Source organism: Lepidochelys olivacea, assembly GCF_965140295.1.
Source record: "Lepidochelys olivacea isolate rLepOli2 genome assembly, chromosome: 10".
NCBI classification, from domain to species: domain Eukaryota; kingdom Metazoa; phylum Chordata; order Testudines; family Cheloniidae; genus Lepidochelys; species Lepidochelys olivacea.
The window spans coordinates 50,971,198-50,990,893 of NC_140420.1; the positions used below are offsets into that span (position 1 = coordinate 50,971,198).

General features: G+C 37.7%; 1 protein-coding gene across 3 annotated transcripts in view; it reads right to left on the minus strand.

Moving 5' to 3' along the window:
- Nucleotides 1-3,356: 3,356 nt before the first annotated feature.
- CHRNA5 (cholinergic receptor nicotinic alpha 5 subunit) overlaps nucleotides 3,357-19,696 on the minus strand; it is a 29,139-nt gene continuing 12,799 nt past the window's right edge. For 2 of the 3 annotated variants that reach the window (XM_084640791.1, XM_084640792.1), the window contains exons 2-6: nucleotides 13,100-13,251; nucleotides 12,015-12,059; nucleotides 10,988-11,097; nucleotides 9,089-9,920; nucleotides 3,357-3,995 (exon numbers count right to left, since the gene is read on the minus strand). In XM_084640791.1, the coding sequence (XP_084496917.1) occupies nucleotides 3,834-3,995; nucleotides 9,089-9,920; nucleotides 10,988-11,097; nucleotides 12,015-12,059; nucleotides 13,100-13,251 (1,301 nt within the window). In that variant the 3' untranslated portion in view covers nucleotides 3,357-3,833. Of the gene's footprint in view, nucleotides 3,996-9,088; nucleotides 9,921-10,987; nucleotides 11,098-12,014; nucleotides 12,060-13,099; nucleotides 13,252-17,076; nucleotides 17,170-19,696 lie in introns of those variants that run through there. The other variant, XM_084640793.1, reaches the window with a different exon arrangement.

Below are 19,696 nucleotides of genomic sequence, written 5' to 3' on the forward strand. Positions count from 1 at the left end.
CAATGTAAATGTATACATCTAGGAACAAAGAATGCAGGCCACACTTACATGATGGGGAACTCTATCCTGGGAAGCAGGATCTCTGAAGAAGATTTGCGGGAAGGGGGATGGATAATCTGCTGAACATGAGCTCCCAGTGTGGCCAAAAAGGCTAATCTGATCAGTGGAGGCATAAACAGGGGAAGCTCAAGTAGATGACAGGTGCCCTCCATACTGGGGGGATACCAGCTAAAAGGGAGGACACATGACCTCTCCTCTCCTGGCTGTTCAGCTGCTCTCCTTGGCAGCCAGACACAGGCAGCGAGTGGGACCGAACCGCTCCTGGATGCTGCCCAGGGCAGCGCAGCAGCTGTCTGGGAGAGCACCTGGTGGCAGCGGTGGTGGGCTGCCTCCCGGGCTTGGCTTCTGGGACAGTGGCTGAGCGAGTTGGAGCGTCCTTCCCCACCCCCACCCCCAACCCCAACCTTGGCATGTTCTGTGTCCAGCAGTGAGAGCCTGGCTGGGGAGGGATGGTGTCAATACCAAGAGAGAGAAAATTGCTTTTGTAGTGAGCCAGCCACTCCCAGTCCCTATTCAAGCCCAAATTGATGGTGTTAAATTTGCAAATGAATTGTAGCTCTGCAGTTTCTCTTTGAAGTCTGTATTGACACCTCCCCATCAATTATTGGGAGTGGACCACAGCCACCCTGACTGAATTGGCCTTCAGCATTGGTTCTCCACTTGTAAAGTAACTCTGTTCTCTTCATATGCCAATATATATTTATGCCTGTATCTGTAATTTTCACTCCATGCATCTGAGGAAGTGGGGTTTTTACCCATGAAAGCTTATGCCCAAATAAATCTGTTAGTCTTTAAGGTGCCACCAGACTCCGCTGTTGTTTTTATGGATACAGACTAACACGGCTACCTCTGATACTTGCGATGCACTAGGCAGCGGCCCAGGCAGCGTGGCAGGAAGAGGCTCTGGTCCCACCCCTTCTCTTCCGGCTGTGGCCCTGCCCCTTCCGCTCCCCCACTCATCCCCTTCCCCCTGCCCCACATGAATCACCTACAGTAGAGAGGTTATTTTACTGTGTTTTGTGTAGGCCTTGCTAGAGCCCTAGGCATAACTAACAGTGTGAACCAAAGGCTGTGAACCAGAGTAGGCCTGGCCTTGACAAAATAACAACACCCTACGTATTAGCTAACACCAAGTAACCACATTCCTGACCTGAGAGGATGGTGCAGGATGTCCAGAGTTCTCAAGTAACTACATAAACACATTCTTAAGAGGTGGCACAGGAACACACCAACCCCTCGTAAGATAAGGATTGGATGACAGGATAATGGTGTTTTGTTTGAACTAGCAAGTACAAGGTGTAGGGCTGGTAACTAACAACATATGGAGTGTAATACGTAACTTGTTTGTATCAGTGTATATAAGAAGTCATAGGAGAGGCATCTTTGACCGGCCTGGGGGGCAGTGTCCTGGTGCGCTGACTGAGCTGGTACCACTGTTGCAGGCATACATGTATTAGTGTCCCTGTAGCTCCTATGGGACCCTAGTACCGTGCTTTGTCAGCCGCGTGCCTTCACCACTGAACCAAACCGGTGGTCGTTCTTATGAATAACATCGAGGTCTGCTGAATTAACATGTTTCAATGTCTGCTAATGCAGCTGACATCAGAGCTCCAAGACCAGTAACAACACTGTTGGAGCAGCAACATTTCTCAGCACTTAACATTTGGCACTGCTGTGACAGCTGTTGGAATACTGTGTCCAGTTCTAGCGTCCACAATTCAAGGAGCATGTTGAAAAATTGGAGCGTGTTCAGAAAAGAACCATGAGAACGATTGAAGTATTAGAAAGCATGCCTTACAGAGACAGACTCAAGGAGCTCAATCTACTTAGCTCAAAGAGAAGGTTAAGGGGTGACTTGATTACAGACTAGAAACACCTGCATAGGGAACAAATATCTGATAACTAGCTCTTCAATCAAGAGAAGTGTAACACATCCAATGGCTGGAAGTTGAAGCTAGCCAAATTCAGACTGGAAATAAGGCATAAATTTGTAAACAGTGACCGTAATTAATCAGTGAAATAATTTACGAAGGATCATGGTAAATTTCCATCATTGGAAATTTTTAAATCAATATCAGATGACTTCTTTCAAGATATGCTCTAGGTATCATTCTGAGGAAAATTATATGGCCAATGTTATACAGGAAGTCAAATTAGTCCAGTGGTGGGCAACCTGAGGCTTGTGGGCGCCCGTCAGGGTAATCCACTGGTGGGCCGTGAGACATTTTGCTGATGTTGACCATCCGCAGGCACGGAGGCCTGCAATTTCCAGTGACCACGGTTTGCCGTTCCTGGCCAATGTGAGCTGAGGGAAGCGACAGCCAGCATGTCTCTGTGGCCCGTACCGCTTCCCGCAGCTCCCATTGGCCAGGAACAGCGAACCGCAGCCACTGGGAGCCGCGGCTGGCTGTGCCTGTGGACAGTCAATGTAAACAAACTGTCTTGCAGTCCGCCAGTGGATTACCCTGATGGGCCGCATGCAGCCTGCTGCCCACAGGTTGCCCACCACAGGATTACACTATCACAATGGCCCCTTCTGGCTTTGGAATCTATGAATTACATTAAAAAAAAATTAAATCCAGAGACAGAACTTTGCTTCAGACCAGATGGCTGTACATTGAATAGATGTCCAATAAATAGAGTTTTATTTTAAAAAATTAAAAAACTAAAAAAGCTGTTTTATTATGCAAATATATTTAGTTGCCAATACCAACTAAGCTTAATTCTTATAATTCAGATTTATGCGTGAGTCCAAAAGTGAAAAGAATCTAGGGAGACTATTTTATTAAGAATGTGGATATTAAATGTGTGAAATCTGAATTAAAAAGGCATACACAGCTTTCAGCAAGTTTTCTTTAGAAACCAGGACTCAAATTCTTGTTTTGTATAAGTGTTTACAAACGTCATTTTGAAAAACAAAGGATGTTAGAGAGGAAGTATAGTCTTGTGGTTATAGCACAGGACTAGGAATCAGAATTATTTCAGAACTCATGTGCAACTTTGGACAAGTCATTTAATTCTTTGCCTCTTTTTCCCTAACTGAAACAATACTATATACCTGTTGCAAGGTTTATATCTGGTAAATTACAGAAGCGCAAAATAGTATTAATTCCAAACTTAAACTGATAATTGAGCTATGTCTTTAAAGTTAATAGTATTTTTCATTGAAAATGTATGAATAAAGACAAATATAGAACCATAGATTATTTTAATTTACATATCACACCAAGTGTATTAGAATAGATGGTTAATATTTGTAATTTACTCTAAAAACTCAAATTTTCAGAACACTCAAAAGAACTTAGCCTCTTAAAATCCTCTTCTGCTCATTATAGTAAGTTAAGTAACCAACCACAATGCTCTAATACATAAACATCTTCACACTTTTAACACTCAGTAGTACAGTGTATAGTTTATATAGTGTTTTGCCAATTCTAAAACAATTAGCATCTAAAAAGTTTTTTAAATCCCTCTAGTTCTCAGCAGTTATCTATGTACTGTATTTTGGGGGTTGGGGGGAATACAATACATGCAAGTGTTTGAAAAGGTGTGTTTGATTTTGTCCAGATTTAAAAATGAATTAGTAGGCTAACAGCTAAGCAGTAGGTATTGCACATATCCTAAAATGCCATGCTTAAATATAGGCATGATTCCTTATACTAAGTTTATAATTCTATTAAAAATGTGCCATACACACTATTTGCACGAACATAGAACTACCATGTATCTTTTAAGAATCATGTTCATAGCAGAAGTGGTACCCCACAAATATTTTATGTGTGTGTGTTTCCAATGTGGACTGGTACTATTATATTTGCCCATTTATAAATAACAGGAATAAACAACCCAAGTGATCCAATTATTGAAGCCAGAAGAAAAGTCCATAAAAACATTCGATCAAGCACCTGAGCTATAAATTTCCAGTCTTCAACAACCTAAAAAAAAAAAAAAAACCCAAGAATTACTCAATATTCTAGAACATTTACAAGTAGAGGGCCAAATCCTACAGTCCTGATTCAGGCAGAAGTCCTATTGACATTGTGATGTCAATGGGATAAGGACTGAAGAAGCAAGCCCATAGTATAAATTTTTCTATTATGCCTGTTCCATAAACATTCAAGATCTTTCTATTGTTACACTTTGAGTTAGAGTAAGGGTGTCAAACTCATTTTGGGAAGAGGGCAAAATACTTTAGTTACAGCCAAAGAATCAGGGCCTGACCCTGCAAGGTGCTGAACACTTTCAACTTCCTGGGAGATTAAAGTATTCAACACCTCAGAGGACTGGACCCTTTGGGCAATATGCTAACTTCAATCTATAGCACAATTCCCAGAGATCAGTCAGAGGCTTGTACGAATATTCAGGGTAGAATATGGCTCTTCTGTAGTAGCTATACCTACATGTAAGTAACGTTATTGTTGCATTGAGTATCACATCAGGGAAAAAATGTGCAAGGCATTTTCAGGACTACCATTTCTTTGCCATTTTTAATGAGGTTATTTGTACATGCAGTCTATCAATTTTGCGCACACAAGTGCTGTAGTGGTACCCGCAAATTAAGCACACAACTAAACATTTTCAAGTGTGGTTATTAGATTTCAGAGTTGACATGTCATTAAAATTACCTGTGGCAGTAGGCCTACAGGTTTGGAAAAAGGCAATGTAACATAAATTCCCATTAGGTAAGGTTTTCTTTGCAACCATAAGGGCCAAAAAAAAAAAAAAAAAAATTAAATAAAAGCATTCTTCAGAAAAGAGCCAGATAACTACATCAAGACAGGCTCAGAATTCGACACCCAGGGTTGGAAATTTTCAATATAAAAATGAGGACATTTTTTTTACCATGGTTAGTAATAGTGTCTTTTTCTGTGTTCCCCTGTAGTAAGACGTTATCCAAGCATGGAAACAAACTTAAGAATGCTATACTAATATTTGATACATGGAAATAAGTTAGTTTGGTAAATTAAAGGCTATTCCTACATAATTATGTGATAGTTATCAATGACCATTCAATAAAAGATGTCCTTTTTAAAACAACTTTAAGATCTGCTGACTACAGAGTCTTTTTGAAGTACCTTATTACTTTAGAAAGAACAGGAGTACTTGTGGCACCTTACAGACTAACAAATTTATTAGAGTTAGTCTCTAAGGTGCCACAAGTACTCCTGTTCTTTTTGCGGATACAGACTAACATGGCTGCTACTCTGAAACCTATTACTTTAGAGTGACTCAGCAACAACAGTGAACATTTTGATGAGTAATAGTATTTTTAATTGTTTTGATAGCATTTCATTTTAGAAAAATTAATACTATTTTCCCCAAAGTTCCATAAAAGCATAACTTTGCCTTGATTTTGTACTCTTTTTAAACTAAATCAGCCAATTGTTTTTGCATTTAGTAGATAATGTTTTTTGGGGCTGAAACCAAAGAGTGAGAGAATTGTGTTTGATCAATTCTTCAATCATCTATCTAAACATAACTCAGCAAATAAGACTTTCCATTTAGTATGTGATATCCAGAAGAATACTCCACCCTTATATTTGAGTGGAAATCCATGGTCCAAGCAATTCCTACTGGGAGGAAGAAACAAAAACTAAGATCTAGAGGTGCAAAGGGGTAATGCATCTCTTGAGATCTAGGTTTGAGTTCCAGTTCAGGATACATGAGAAATGAGTTTGATGGTCTAATAGCAGAGGCCTTAAATCAGGGGTGAAAGTGAGCCGGTACTGGCCGGTACAGCATACTGGTAAGAAGCCGGTACCGGCCCGTATGCAGTCCATGTTAAAGTGCTGCTGCGGCAGTGCTTTAACATCCCTGCCCCTTTTGCCTCCCCCATCGGCGGCCCTACCAGAAGGGTCCACACCGGCAGGACCGCCAATGGGGAAGGGGCAGCAACATTAAAGCGCTGCTGCGGCAGCACTTTAAGGAGGGTCCTTTACCTCGTCAGAGCTTTAAGGACCCTCAAAGTGCTGCTGAGGCAGTGCTTTAACGTTACTATCCCTCCCCCCTGCCCCCGCATTGGCAGCCCTGCCGGTAGGGACCCTACCGGCAGGGCTGCCGACTGGGGAGGCAAAAGGGGCAACAATGCTTTAATGTCATTGCCCCTTTTGCCCCCCTCGGCTGCTGACGGGGGCGGGGCAAATGGGCAGCTTCCCCAGGGTCGGTGATTTAAAAGGGCTTGGGGCTCCCGGCTGCTGCTGCCACTACCACAGCAGTGGATGGAGCCCCGGGCCCTTTTAAATCACCGCCGGAGCCCAGGGCGGCAGAGGCCAGGCAGTGCAGATGTGCTGGCTGGGGGAGGCTGACCCTCCCAGCCCCGCCCCTTCTGCCTGAGGCCCCACCCCTTCCAGGGGCTGGAGCCGCCTCCGTACCGTTAATAATTTATTATTACTTTCACCCCTGCCTTAAATGGACATTTGTCCATGTCACTAAACTACCACAGTAGCCATTTCTCCAGAAGATTATAACTGGAATAGAATGGGTTTTGCAGTTTAGGAGAGAGGTACATTTTGCAGAGTTGTGTGAACTTGTATACCTCAGGTTTTTTTGATGAGCACTAAATTAATCCGCATGATTTTTAAACAGCAGTTTTGCCAACAAGTAATGGAAATTATCTCCCAGAAGACATTGTCATTATTCTCTAGCTATATCAAAGAGAAAGAGAAAGTCCAGTATGGTTAATCTGGAAGTTTTGGACAATTAGCCAATAGTTCAAACTGAGAAATTATCAAAAATCTCTCAGTATGGGTGTTATACAGAAATTGGTTTCTTTCATATCTGATGTTTGTAATTTCTTTGTGCAAGTCATCTTCACCACACAACCCTAAACTGAACAAACTTTTGGCGCCTGGTCCAATTTCAAAGGCAAGACCAAAAATTTAAATTTATATTGCCTTATATTAAGGTAAATCAAAGAAGACAGATGTGAAATCTAATATTTCTATATTATTCCTATATTGTTATACTTTATTAAAATTAAACACATTATGTATATCTTTAAAATTGAAGAGGTATGATACTGTTGGCCACAGTGAAGAAGTGTTTTCCTAAGGTAGTAACTGTTTTCAGGTTTGGGCCTTATTACTATTTATTATTTGTATGACCGTAGCACTTACTAGCATACTTCAATAGCAATATTCACAGTAGCAAAAATTCCACTTGTAGCAACTGTTAACAGGATTGGACCCACAATGAGAAATCAAATTAGTTCTGTTTTTTCTTCACTTATTGAAAGATAAGTAAAATATTTACAAGTGATCCAGCTACTAGACCAAGGCCCTGATCCTGCAGGTGCTGGGGCCTACCTAGGGGAAGCTCATTGTAGGATCAAGACCTTAGATTATGATTTTTCTCTCTTATTAGTGTTTTCCCTCACAATATATAGACTGTATTTATAAATATATATTTAAAATCAAGATATTGCACAGTATGGCAAAGAATGCAGGTGATAAAAAGGAAATTGACCCAGAGCAACTGTTGTACCCCTAGCACACATTCAGGTATGCAGTTATTTGAATGTGTGGTTGCTGGATGCATAAATACACCTGCACATATTTTCCTTACAAATACCCCTTCACTTGTAGTTCAATGCAAAAAACATATGTTGGTGCAACATCACAGTTGAAAATAATTCTCCATTCACTTATTCTAGTGTAAATCTAAATCAACAAATTTACACTAGTGAAAGTGAGAGAAGAATCAGACACATAAAATACAACATTATGGTTCTGACAGTAACCATATTGTAGCCATAATACATATAGGAAATACTGTACATACAGCTATACTATATATAAAATGCATGAAGATAAGATACCAGTACAGCACCTAGCACAATGGGCCTCTGGTCTATGTCTACATCTCCTAGGCACTACAGTAATACAAATAATTAATAATAATGCATATGCACCAAGCTATTCACATAGCTCTCCCATAAGAGCAAATGTCTGGGGCAGAAGCAAATAAGCCAGCTTGCAACTAAGGCCAGACATGGGAGAGGAGGCAAGCAGGCCAGTTTTCCCAACAGGTCACCCCTGGATGGAGAAATGTTGGTAGACTCCCACACTGCCAGAAGACACTCCATGATTGTCCCATGTGGCCAGACAGCAAAGTGGATGCACTCACATTTCCAAACACGTCAATAGTGCCCTGAAAATGGTTCTTAGGTCATAGAAGAAAGAATAGTTTTTGAAAAAGGGGAAACTAAAACAGCACATTTAAGATTAATTCAACTGATGTCATTACTGTCATTACTGTCTATTAAGAAATGTATTTTTGGTGATTTAAACATATTGATTAAAATAAATCTTTTAAAATGCTCTGCCTTAGCATACTTTCATCCAAAATACACATTGGTTACCACTTAAATTTAATCCTACTATAATTTATGGTAGTACTTAGAGAAGGACTATTATAGTTCATAACAAGAATTGTTCTGGTTTGGACTTAGGACTGTAAAATTAAATTTAGTTCTATTTTTGCTGAACTGCACATAAGACAGCTTTAATGTGGTTTTCTTTTAAATTATAAAAATCAATTAAATTTAAAATGACAAAGATATCTTGTCATGTGTTAAAATTAAGAATACATACTCCCCAACAATAATGTGATAATGAAACAGTCCAGTAGCACTCTACAGGCAAATAAGATTTAGAATATTCATTCACTCTACAGTTGTAATTAACCAAACATCTCTATGGGATTTATAATTATAAGGAAATATTTTGAGAAAGACCACAACAGGCTTAACTGTAAAAGGGAGTGAGACAGATTTTGATCACCATTGCAGAAAGTGTACACTACCCATATGGAGTCTATCCAAAAATGTACTTGTTTACTGGAAGGTCTTTTTATTGCTTCCCGGAAGCAGGACATCTTGAAACAAGGCTAGCATTTCTAGCTACTTCAGGAAATAATTGGTCATTGCTATAGTAGATAAGAACAGAGACGGGTACTCTAAGCCATTGTTTAGATTTCTATTCTAATTTCTAATCTGAAAAAATGAGTGCAACATCACCACTACACACACCTCGCGAACATCATTCTCCTTCATGATATGTCTTGTAATGTATCGGATAGAATCTAGAGCTGCTTCCAAGGTGTTCCTCGATGATTCTGATCCACTGATATTGCTAGTTTCTTCTTTCTGAGGAAAGTATCTATCTACATGACTTCTCATGCAAAGTAGCTTTGGAAGTTTATGAAGAAATATCTTGCGGACCCAAGGTGCCATAGCATTGTGAGTAGAAGAGGAACGATGATGAATATTAATAGCAAAGACAGTTACCACAATGGACAATGTCACAAAAATCATAGTAAACACCAAGTACTCTCCAATAAGTGGTATAACTTTAGAAGATGATGGTATTATCTCTTCAATAACAAGAAGAAAGACAGTCAAAGACACCAGTACTGAAGTGCAGAGAGAAATTTTTTCACCTTCATTTGAAGGGAGATAAAAGACAAGGACAGTTAAAAATGAAAGTCCTATACACGGAATAATGAGAAACAGTGTGTAAAAAAGAGGCAACCGTCTAATTACAAATGAATATGTAATAAATGGGTACCAGCAGCATCCATCAGTTCTCTTCCCTTTGCTCCCTGTTGCAGTTACTATTTCCCATTCTCCATTATCAAAGAAATCTCTCTTGTCAACATCATAATCTTCTAGAATAATATCAACCTGTGAGCCATCATAGGTCCAGGAACCAAATTTCATAGAGCAGTTTTGAAGGTCAAATGGAAAGAATGTAACATCTATGGTACAAGAACTTTTGTAGTTTGCTGGGGGAGTCCAAGCAACGGTCCCATCATATTTTACTACTGTTTTTGTAGATGTTCCTTCAAAGCGACCATCTGCACTGAAAGGAAAAAATATGCATATTTGGCTATGTTATTACACACATTACAACCAGATGCTTTTATTTACGGTTTCCTATTAAGTGTTACCATTCCAAAGTGTCATTCAGATGCTTATCACTCTCAGATTTTTACCTTTTGAGTGGAAATTTTGCACTTTTGTCCTCAGATCAGGACTCTATTTTTTTTTAATTTAAGCTGACTGAGGAAAAGCAAAGCGTGAAAAAACATTTTTCCCATTATAACAATATTTGTGCAACTTTTCTGAACAGGTCTAGTGCCTCAGGAGAGAGGGTCAAAACTTGACTTTTGATAGGAATCGTCCCTGCTTAACAGATGTGCATATTGGTGGGCTGGTGAAAATCAATTTTACTTTAACTTAATTATGCATGCAAAAAACAAACAATACACTTGGCACTTCCAAACTTTTTTGTTTTATAAATACAACAATAGGTGTTTTTACTAAACAATCAACCAGTGTTCTACGGGCACTGAGTATGCAAATATAAGTTGAGCAGAAACTTTCATTCAAAATTCAGTCTCTCCAAGTTCTATTACCTCTCCGCATAGATTTATAAGAAAGGTGAGTAAAATTTCATTTCACATCTTTGTATATTGAGTATTATATATATATGAGGATGTATATTGACAGCCTCAGCCTATTAGTTTGTATTCAGAACTGTGCACTCATTCAGGTAGGACTCTGCAGGGGCCCTAGCATAAAAGAATGCATGTTTGTGCAGGATAGTGTTCTTCTTCTGACTAGCAAACCACTTCATATGAAGGAATTAAACCATTTAAAAAAAAATCCTAGAAAATTCCATAGAAAAAGGCAATGTCAAAAAACATTAAAATTGTAAAGCAAAGCACTCAGAAGTCTGGAAATGCCAAAGGTAAGGCAGTCCATGCTTTTTTAATTCTGACACCTTATGTGCATGTATTATAATACAGTCTAATTATGTGATCACAGACTATTTATCTTCAGAACCCATGCCTCATTCTATGTGTAGAGTGGACAGTCAACGTGGCAGGGGTAGATTTATTTTCTAGAATAAGATTAAAATCTTACTTGTCATACAACACAATATCTGGAATCCAGATAGACTCTGATGGGACACGAATAGATGTTATTCCAGCATAGTCTTCAGGGTTCCACCTTAATTTTACATCTATCCATTCCTATAAACACATGATAAAAGATATTACCGCATCTACATTGTCTCTCTCATACCCTGGGACACAACTGCAACAACACTGAAAACAACTGAGTATACATGGCAGTTACTTGGGAATGAGGAAAACTGAGAAAGTTCTACAAATATAATTTAGTAAACCGTGTGTTCACTGCAGGTAGGGCAGGGGCCCTAAACTTTTCTCAAAGTCAATAAAGGTGCAGGGAAGAGTTAGAGGACTGAAGATGGTAAGTGGGATGAAAGGAGGAAACATTTTGTAACAATTTAAGGGTAACTCAGTGACAAATATGTCTAAAGATAATAACTGCATCGAAGTTTAGTTCTGGATTGTGATTATTATAACTTGAGTGCACTTCCTGCTTATGAGCTAATACCTATACGTAGGGCAGAATAAACCAACTAGATGCTTATAGCAAGCCCCTCCTCGACCTCCAGATAGATTACTGGCCATGAAATTAAAAGTCCTGAGCTTTGTTAATCAAAATAGGATAAAAAATATCTTAACAGTGTAATTTTAAAATAACTTTTTAAAAGCAATTATACAAAGCTATACTATCTTGTGTTTGTGACAGTTTCTGACTAAAAATAGGATGCTTTGTTATAGGAATTTCAAAATATATGTCTGAATATATGTAGCTTCATTTAATAAATGTATCTAAAATGTGTCACTTTTATTAGAAATTTTGTTTTTTGAGAGAGCTTTTAGATTTATTTTTTAATTATTTAACTGAATTTTTAATTCTTTCAAGTATTGTAATATGCCTTTTGTATTAAACATGCTATATAAAATAAAGATTAATATAGCTTTTAAATGAAGATCCTATAAATACACAAACACCTGATAAATTGATAATTTTACATTTTAGTCACTCAGTGGACTCTTCAGTTGACATTTGCACATACCTGTTTCAGCCAAACATTTGTTTTCATCAACTGATTTTTCTCATCCTATAAAAAATTTAAACAGCATGTTTTTATGGGAACAATGATTTTACACTGCTTATTCACGGTAACCAACTGTGGTTTTGTTCAAAGGAGGCTCATAAATTGCAATACAAATATATTAATTGAGAAGGACTCCATTTGAAAATCACGTTTGTCTATTTTTTCTAAGTACTATTGTTACAGCCACCAACTACGATTACAGTAACCAAAAGAAGTTAATGAAAAAGTGATTTCCCCTCCCCCTCACATCCAACATTGATTTACTTTGTATATTTTACAGCATTTTATGTATAGTACTACTGTTTCCCTGCAGAGTCATCAAGGAACAAAATGACTAATTAAAAATACTCCTTAAAAACATTAAGGGAGCAGAAAAAATCTTTACAGATTTTTTTTTCTGTTTAAATTCACAATATACTTTTCAAAAGGTGCTCAATTAGGAAACATTTTTTAAATTAGTAAATTTAAAAAAATCAAGTTGACATCTTTAATGCCATGCCAGTAGATTATCTCCTCTTTTATGAAACTGACATTTTCAAGGACATTATCTTTATTTCTTCTTTTTTTGTGCAATAACTTTCCTGTATTTTATATTTATAGAACCAACAACAGAACAGATTGCTATAATTTGAAAACATATATTTTTGTATTTATTAATTGAAATTAATTTTAAACAATAGAAAACCCAATAACTCTACAAATACTAAAAGCTTTAGTTAACAAAGTTTACAGAAAACAAAAATATGTCCAAGGACCACTTATTTTCATCATTCTCTCTGTGGCCTCTGACAATTCTCTATTTTTCTTCCTTCATCTTCACTTCTCTGAGGCTCTCTCTTTCTGGGGCTTCCCTCCTCATTGCACCCTTACCTATATAAGCCTCTTTTTAAAATGTTTCATTTATTTTATATAAAGAAAATATATATATATATATGATATGCACAATTATTTAACAATAGAATATCAAGTTATTTTTCATAAGCACTTCCCTATTCCAAAAGCTTTGCTCAGTTTTTAGTTTTAAAATTATTTATCATACATACCACATCCACTAACTGAGAGATTGCAAGACCAAACTTTATTTTTATTGTGTCATTCAAGTGTTGGACTGGGCGAACCCATTTTTGATAGTCTTGAAATAAGTGTTTAAACAAACAATCTTCACTTTTAGCAATAAAAGAAGGTTCTGATACACCTACACAACGAAAGAAATATGTTTAATGTACACATATAGTGAAATACAATGTACTCATTTTCATGAACATTGGTACAATTTGATATTTAATTATATAGATTCAGGTATGTACATATAGAAATTTATTTCTCATCTAATCACCTTTTTGTCTGTGAGGGTGGTGGAGGTTAAGCCACCTACGGTTAGCTTGATAAAATTCACTGATTTTATTATTCATTACTCTTGTTAGCACCATCATACTTTCCAAATCTGAAGCCCAAAAACAGTGGATCCTTATCTCACCATCTATGAGTAACACTGGAAAAAGTGAGACATAACCAAAAAATTTTCTTGTGCCATTTTTACAAATCATCCAGGCACCAGGTAATTGGAAAAATCCTACAGAGAGTGTTTTTTAAACTAGATAATGCCACTAAACTAACTACAGCTATTTATTTATAATAGTGTGGTTTCAAACACATTTTAACCATACTACAAAACCCTCCCCAAAATGGGCACCAGTCAATGTAAGTCTCATCCTCCCATGACGCAAACATAAAAACTGAGTCAGAAAGGAGTTGCAGCATCCTTTATAGGTGGGATGACTGACAGGTTTTTTTGCCTTCTTGCTTCGGTGGAGTAAGGTGGAAGGAATTCAGACAAAAGGAATACTTTCATCTCGTGGTTAGAACAGCATCATATAAAACATTCACTAATATGGTTGTATATGTCCTACTCTACTGAACCTTGGGTGTAATTGTTTCAAATCAGAGCAAAATGAAAGACTATTGTGTATTTTTCCTCTTAACACCAGGTAAGGTCAAGTTTTAAAACTGTTACTGTATTTCTTGGTTATTTAAGAACTCATGTTTACTAGAGATGTAAATATCGTTTAAAAAGTTAACAGTTTAAACAATTAAAAAATATTTTGTTTAAATGGTTAACCGATTAAAGGGAGAGGGGCTGGGACCAATCCGGCTGGCGCGGCTGGGGTTGGTGGGCCGGCCTGCTCGGGGATTAACGGTTAAGCTGGGTTAACCAGTAAGACTAATGCTTACCGGTTAACTGGTTAACATTTTACATCCCTAATGTTTACTTTATTAACTCATTTGGAATGTAGGAGTTGCAGCTATTGTGAGGGGGCGGGAGGAAGGGAACTACTACTTGAAAAAAACCTAGCAATAACTTGGAAACACATCCAAACTCAAGGGAACTTGCAGCAGAAAGTAAATGCTGCCTGGCTCTGGCTCTTCCCCATCCCTCCCAACCACAAACCCCTATACCAGCATGGAAGGGCCAGGAAGAAAGTAGAGCAGCAATTCTTCCCTCTCACCCTCAACTCTACTGGTTTGGTTTCTATTATGCCAGCCTCCGCACTGTGCAGGGGAGGGTAATGTGGTTTGTGGTTAAGGAACTGAACATATATAATGGAAGAAAATGTAAATGCTCATATACACCAATGAGGTTCTAGATTGACTGAAACCACTCAGGAAAAATAGCTAGGCATCACTGTGACCTGCTCAAGGTAAATGGAGTAAAAACAGACAATAAAAAAACCCAAGTAAGATATCAGTATTATTCTCTATTCCTTTCCTAATATAGCCTAAAAATATTATAATGTCATTACATAAATTCATGGCTTGTCCTCACCTGAAATTCTGTGCTCCATATTGGTACCCATCTAAAAAGGATATTGCAGAAACAGAAAGGGTCCAAAGAAGGGCAACAAAAAGGATTAAAGACATGAAAAGATTTCCATATGAGGAGAGATTAAAAAGATTAAGACTATTTAGTTTAGAGAGGAGGTGAATCTATCCAACATACAGAAGTAAATAAAATAGTGAATGATACAGAGAAAGTCACTCAGATACTCCTATATACCCCATCTTATAATAGAAGCACAAGGGGACAATAAATGCAATTAAAGTTATACTTAAAACCAATTACAAATATTTTAATACAAAAATTAACACGCAACACTCATTGTGACAAACTATTAGTGAGGAGAGATTAGTAGGATTTAAAAGACGATTAGATGTTCATATGAATATGCTGGCCTCAGTTACACTAACCAGGATGAAAAAATATACATGTTATCAACACTCATGTTTCAGGACCTAAGACTCACTAACTCCCTAGGATTAAGCCCATAATAGCGTTTTTTCATTTTCCTTTGGTGCAGTTGTTACTTGCCAGTTTTGACTATGGGACTAAACAGGCCACTGATCTGATCAGTGCTGCAATTTTTATGGTCCTATAAAAATTGATACACAAAGCATGAAAAGATAAGGGGGTTTGACAGGTTAAGAGTCATCTACCTCTGTATACTCTATGGCAGGCAGCCATACTGTTATTATCAGTAATCCCTTTGAATTTTGTTTCTCTGATACAGTACACAGGCTTTTCCATTGTTAATACATAAACCTTGGAAAATACACGTATCGGTGATGGAGGATCTTTTTCTTTCAACAACAGGCTATGGACAATATTGTTGCCACCAACAGGAGAGAGCAACAATTATTTTTGCCTTGTAGATATCCTGTATCCTGGAAATCCTAGCAATAGTGTTAACAAATTCAGTTGTAGTTCACTGTAATATTAGTAATATTTTGTAGTTAAATCTGAATTTCCTTCCACAAACCCCTGCATGAATGAACATGTACAAAAAATGGATATGAAATGGAGCCTTAGACCAAATACCTTTCAGCAGTCTTCCCCTAAACCATAAATTCTCTTTCAGTAAGCAGGAATGAGATCTCACTGAGCCTAAACTCCGGCAATCCATTCAGTATTCATTAAATACAGAAGATTTACCCTATTTGTCAACAGCATGTAAAGGTTTGAGTTAAGTTCACCCTAAAGTTCCAGGCATATCAATTGAGGGGTAAAACTAAATCAGAAATAGCAAGGTTTCAGCATTAACACCCCGTTCATCTGAATGGAATAGTTCGCACGCTTAGAGGCAGACAATTCTGTCCCCTTCTATTCAGCAGTGGAGGGACCTCCTGTGGCAAAATCAGTGACATTCCGCTGTGTAGGAATGGGAGGTGGGATCTGAGGAACTTGTAAAGAGAAGGCCCACAACCTGTGCACTACAGAGCCCAGCTCCAGGGGGATACCCTGCATTCTTCTGCACAGTGCAGATTTGGGTCAGATTTGCCACTATGGCTGTTAACTATCTCTTCTTTCGCCCTCAGCAGGAGAACAAGTAGCAAAAACACTACTCTAGTCTTCAGAGCTGGAGTAGCAGCAACAGTGCAGGTCTGCTGCCAGGGAATGGTTTTGGGTAAAGGACTCCTTCTGCCACCGACTCCGGCAGCACTTTAATGCCTCGTGTTGTGTGCTGCTTTCAGGATTAGGGTAACACCTCAGTTTCAGAATACAACTCTATTAGTTTACAGTTAATTTAATTCATATTCAGAAAGTTATCTTTGCAGATGCCCTAAGGGCTGGAAATTTCTGTTTGTTTGTTTTTTAGTGAAATCCTATATTCTGCAGAAGCTGAATGTAACCCTCACTAGCCAGGGAATGTTTCCTATTTGTGACTGATAAGTGGGCAAGTGAATTTGTCAAACCCTGCAGCAGTTTATACAGCAGTTTAAAATTATACTACTTGAAGACACAATATACTGAGAGAACTATTCCTCTGTCTCCATATTTTTCATTTCTTCATCAAATCATGAAGTGTTTTCTACATTTGAGCCTAATCCTTTGAAAATACATGAAATATCCTTTTTTGTGTTACGATTAATACAACTTTCTTTTCTATCACTGACAATTATCTGTTGAATTTGTCATACAATTTGAGTGACCATGCAGTTTGACATTCTTTCTTCATGAACTGACCTTGGACCAGGAGCATAGAAAGTTGTGCATTGATGGTGCTTGGCACTTCACATTATCTTCTACACTTCTGTAAAGAGATATCTTGAACAGAAATTTGTTATCTTCAGGCTACACATGCCTCTAAATGTTCACATGGAAATCCTATTAAACATGAAATTTAATTCACTAATGTAGATGGGATTTTTATGTTCTTAAATGTTTATTTTAGACATTTGGCATTCAATTCCATTTTAAACAAAGGTGTGCACAATTTTCCAAAGATCTAATTTATTTCATTGGGGGAGTATGCAAATAATAGCTTCTGTGATGCCTTTTAATTCCTTTTCTCTTTCAAGACCACAAATCAATACTTTTTCAAGTTATCAGCTACTCATATTTATAAGCAATACCTTGGGCTTCAGTACGAACATTTTTTGCAATATGATAAACCCCCAAATCTACAGACTTTATGCTGGCCCTCTTTTGTATTCATACAGGTTGTATGGGTAGCAGCTTGTTACAAAATATTTTAAATACCTTCCAGATAGTAACTTAGATAACACTCCGTATCATTTTGCCAATACTCCTTTTTTGTTATCAATTATTTTTTTAAAATCAAGCTGGACTGGATGACACATAGGGCTAGTAAAGAGGCTGGTCGAGGCTGCTCATTCAAATTCAGCCCAGACCATTAAAGGCTGGGAGAGTCCAGAGTAGTTTGGAAGACTGTGTGAAATGAATAATTTGGTTTCTAATAGGCTAGAATCCACATCTTAAAATTAGCACCTGATTAGCTTGATTTCTTCAAGTCTCAACAGAAAGGCAAAAAATTGAAAGGACAGCACAATGCAGACCAAAAAATCCTCTGACCCCTACTGAAAATCAGAACTACTGTTCCAATTTTGGAAAAGAATCCATCTCCAAAGTGGCCAGACCTAAAGAGAGTAGCCAAACTGGATACAAGGGCTAAAAGAGCTTATGAACACTTTTACAACAGATGTCATTCAGAGAACTGCTGGGTCTAGAACCTGGTCACTGTGTTCGTGTTTAATTGGATGGAGAAAAGGGATGGACAACTCTAGCTGTCATAAAGAGAAATAATTCAGCATCCAGATCATATTTGATCAAGACCAACAGTAGAGAGTTCAACAGAAACAGCTGGCATTGACAGTATGCGCCTCAAAGAGAACAATCAACAAAGCAAACTCTACAGATGGCAGATGCAGAACAAGACAATGATGATTCAAGGATTCTGGACCAACCACAGCCAGTTGTTGCAACTAATGGCTAGCCAGATGACAAGTTGTTACGCATGCAGGTCGTGTAATTAGAAAACCAGCATGATTCACTTAGCAGACATACACTTAGCAGACACTTAGCAGACATACATACTTCAAAGACAGCATGATAGCGTACACATTGTAAATGGCAGGAATGTAGAACATAAAAGGGGAGGTGTAATGGAATGCTAAACTGTATTATACTATTCAGCGACTAGGTGGTGTTATGAGTAAATACCTAATTTAAATGAACCTCAGCCATGTCTGCCAGAGCATTAAAGCATCTTATCATGAACACATGTGATGTGTATAAGCAAACTCTGTGATCAGTCCATATTAGGGTTGCCAACCCTCCCAGATTGTCCTGAAGTCTCCAGGAATTAAAGGTTAATCTTTAATTAAAGATTATGTCATGTGATGAAACCTCCAGGAATATGTCAAACCAAAACTGGCAACTCTAGTCCATATCTGGTACATAAATACATGACAACTATTCTGTAGAAAGAAGCTGTCAGTATCCACAGCTGTCAATCTCACACTGGTTTTTTTAAAGTTAGGATATGAGTGTGCTACTAATTAAGGCATAATATCTATAACTGGGATATTTCAATTCTCAGTGAAAAGATAATTTTCTTGCTTCTAGTTAAACTTGAAGCTATTTCTGAACGATCTAATTGCTCAAGTGGCTAGCGATAAAGTTGTATCAATTGTTTATTATATCCAGTTTAATTCAAAGCTGATCAAGACATTATTTAAAATCTCACCTACTGTCAACAGCTCTGTACTAAGGAACTGAGAAGCAAGATTATTTTCATCAGCTTTCTATTGCCACCACTTCAAATATTTCCAAACAAGAGTATGAATGAGCAAATTTTTCTGGTCATTGAGTAAAGTATGTGTTTGCCATTTCCTTTTTAAAATTCATTTTCCCAATGCAATGGATGTTTGATGCTGTTCCACGTTGTATAAATATACTTATAAAAGTACAAAACTATCAGGAAAAAGCCTTTGCTAAATTTGGAGAATGTATGGGCTGAGAACAGGGCAATTTTAAAAACAAGTCCTTTGTAGGTCACCTTTAAAATTGTTGCCTGGGATGACATATGCTCTACATTTTTAAATCTACCTATTTGGTTAATCCACTATGGACAGCAACAATGTAGTCAGTGTTGACAGAGGCCTGACATGGTTTTGTATTTGAAAACTATTCTGATTTTATTGATATTGGCATATAAATAATCAAGAATGGTAAATATAAAAAAAATGAGCCATGTTTACTTCTCCTCCATTACCAAGCAAGAGTCTTACTTTTAAAAGGGTGAAAAAGTTCTATAATCTAAAAGCTGTACTTTAAACAGTAC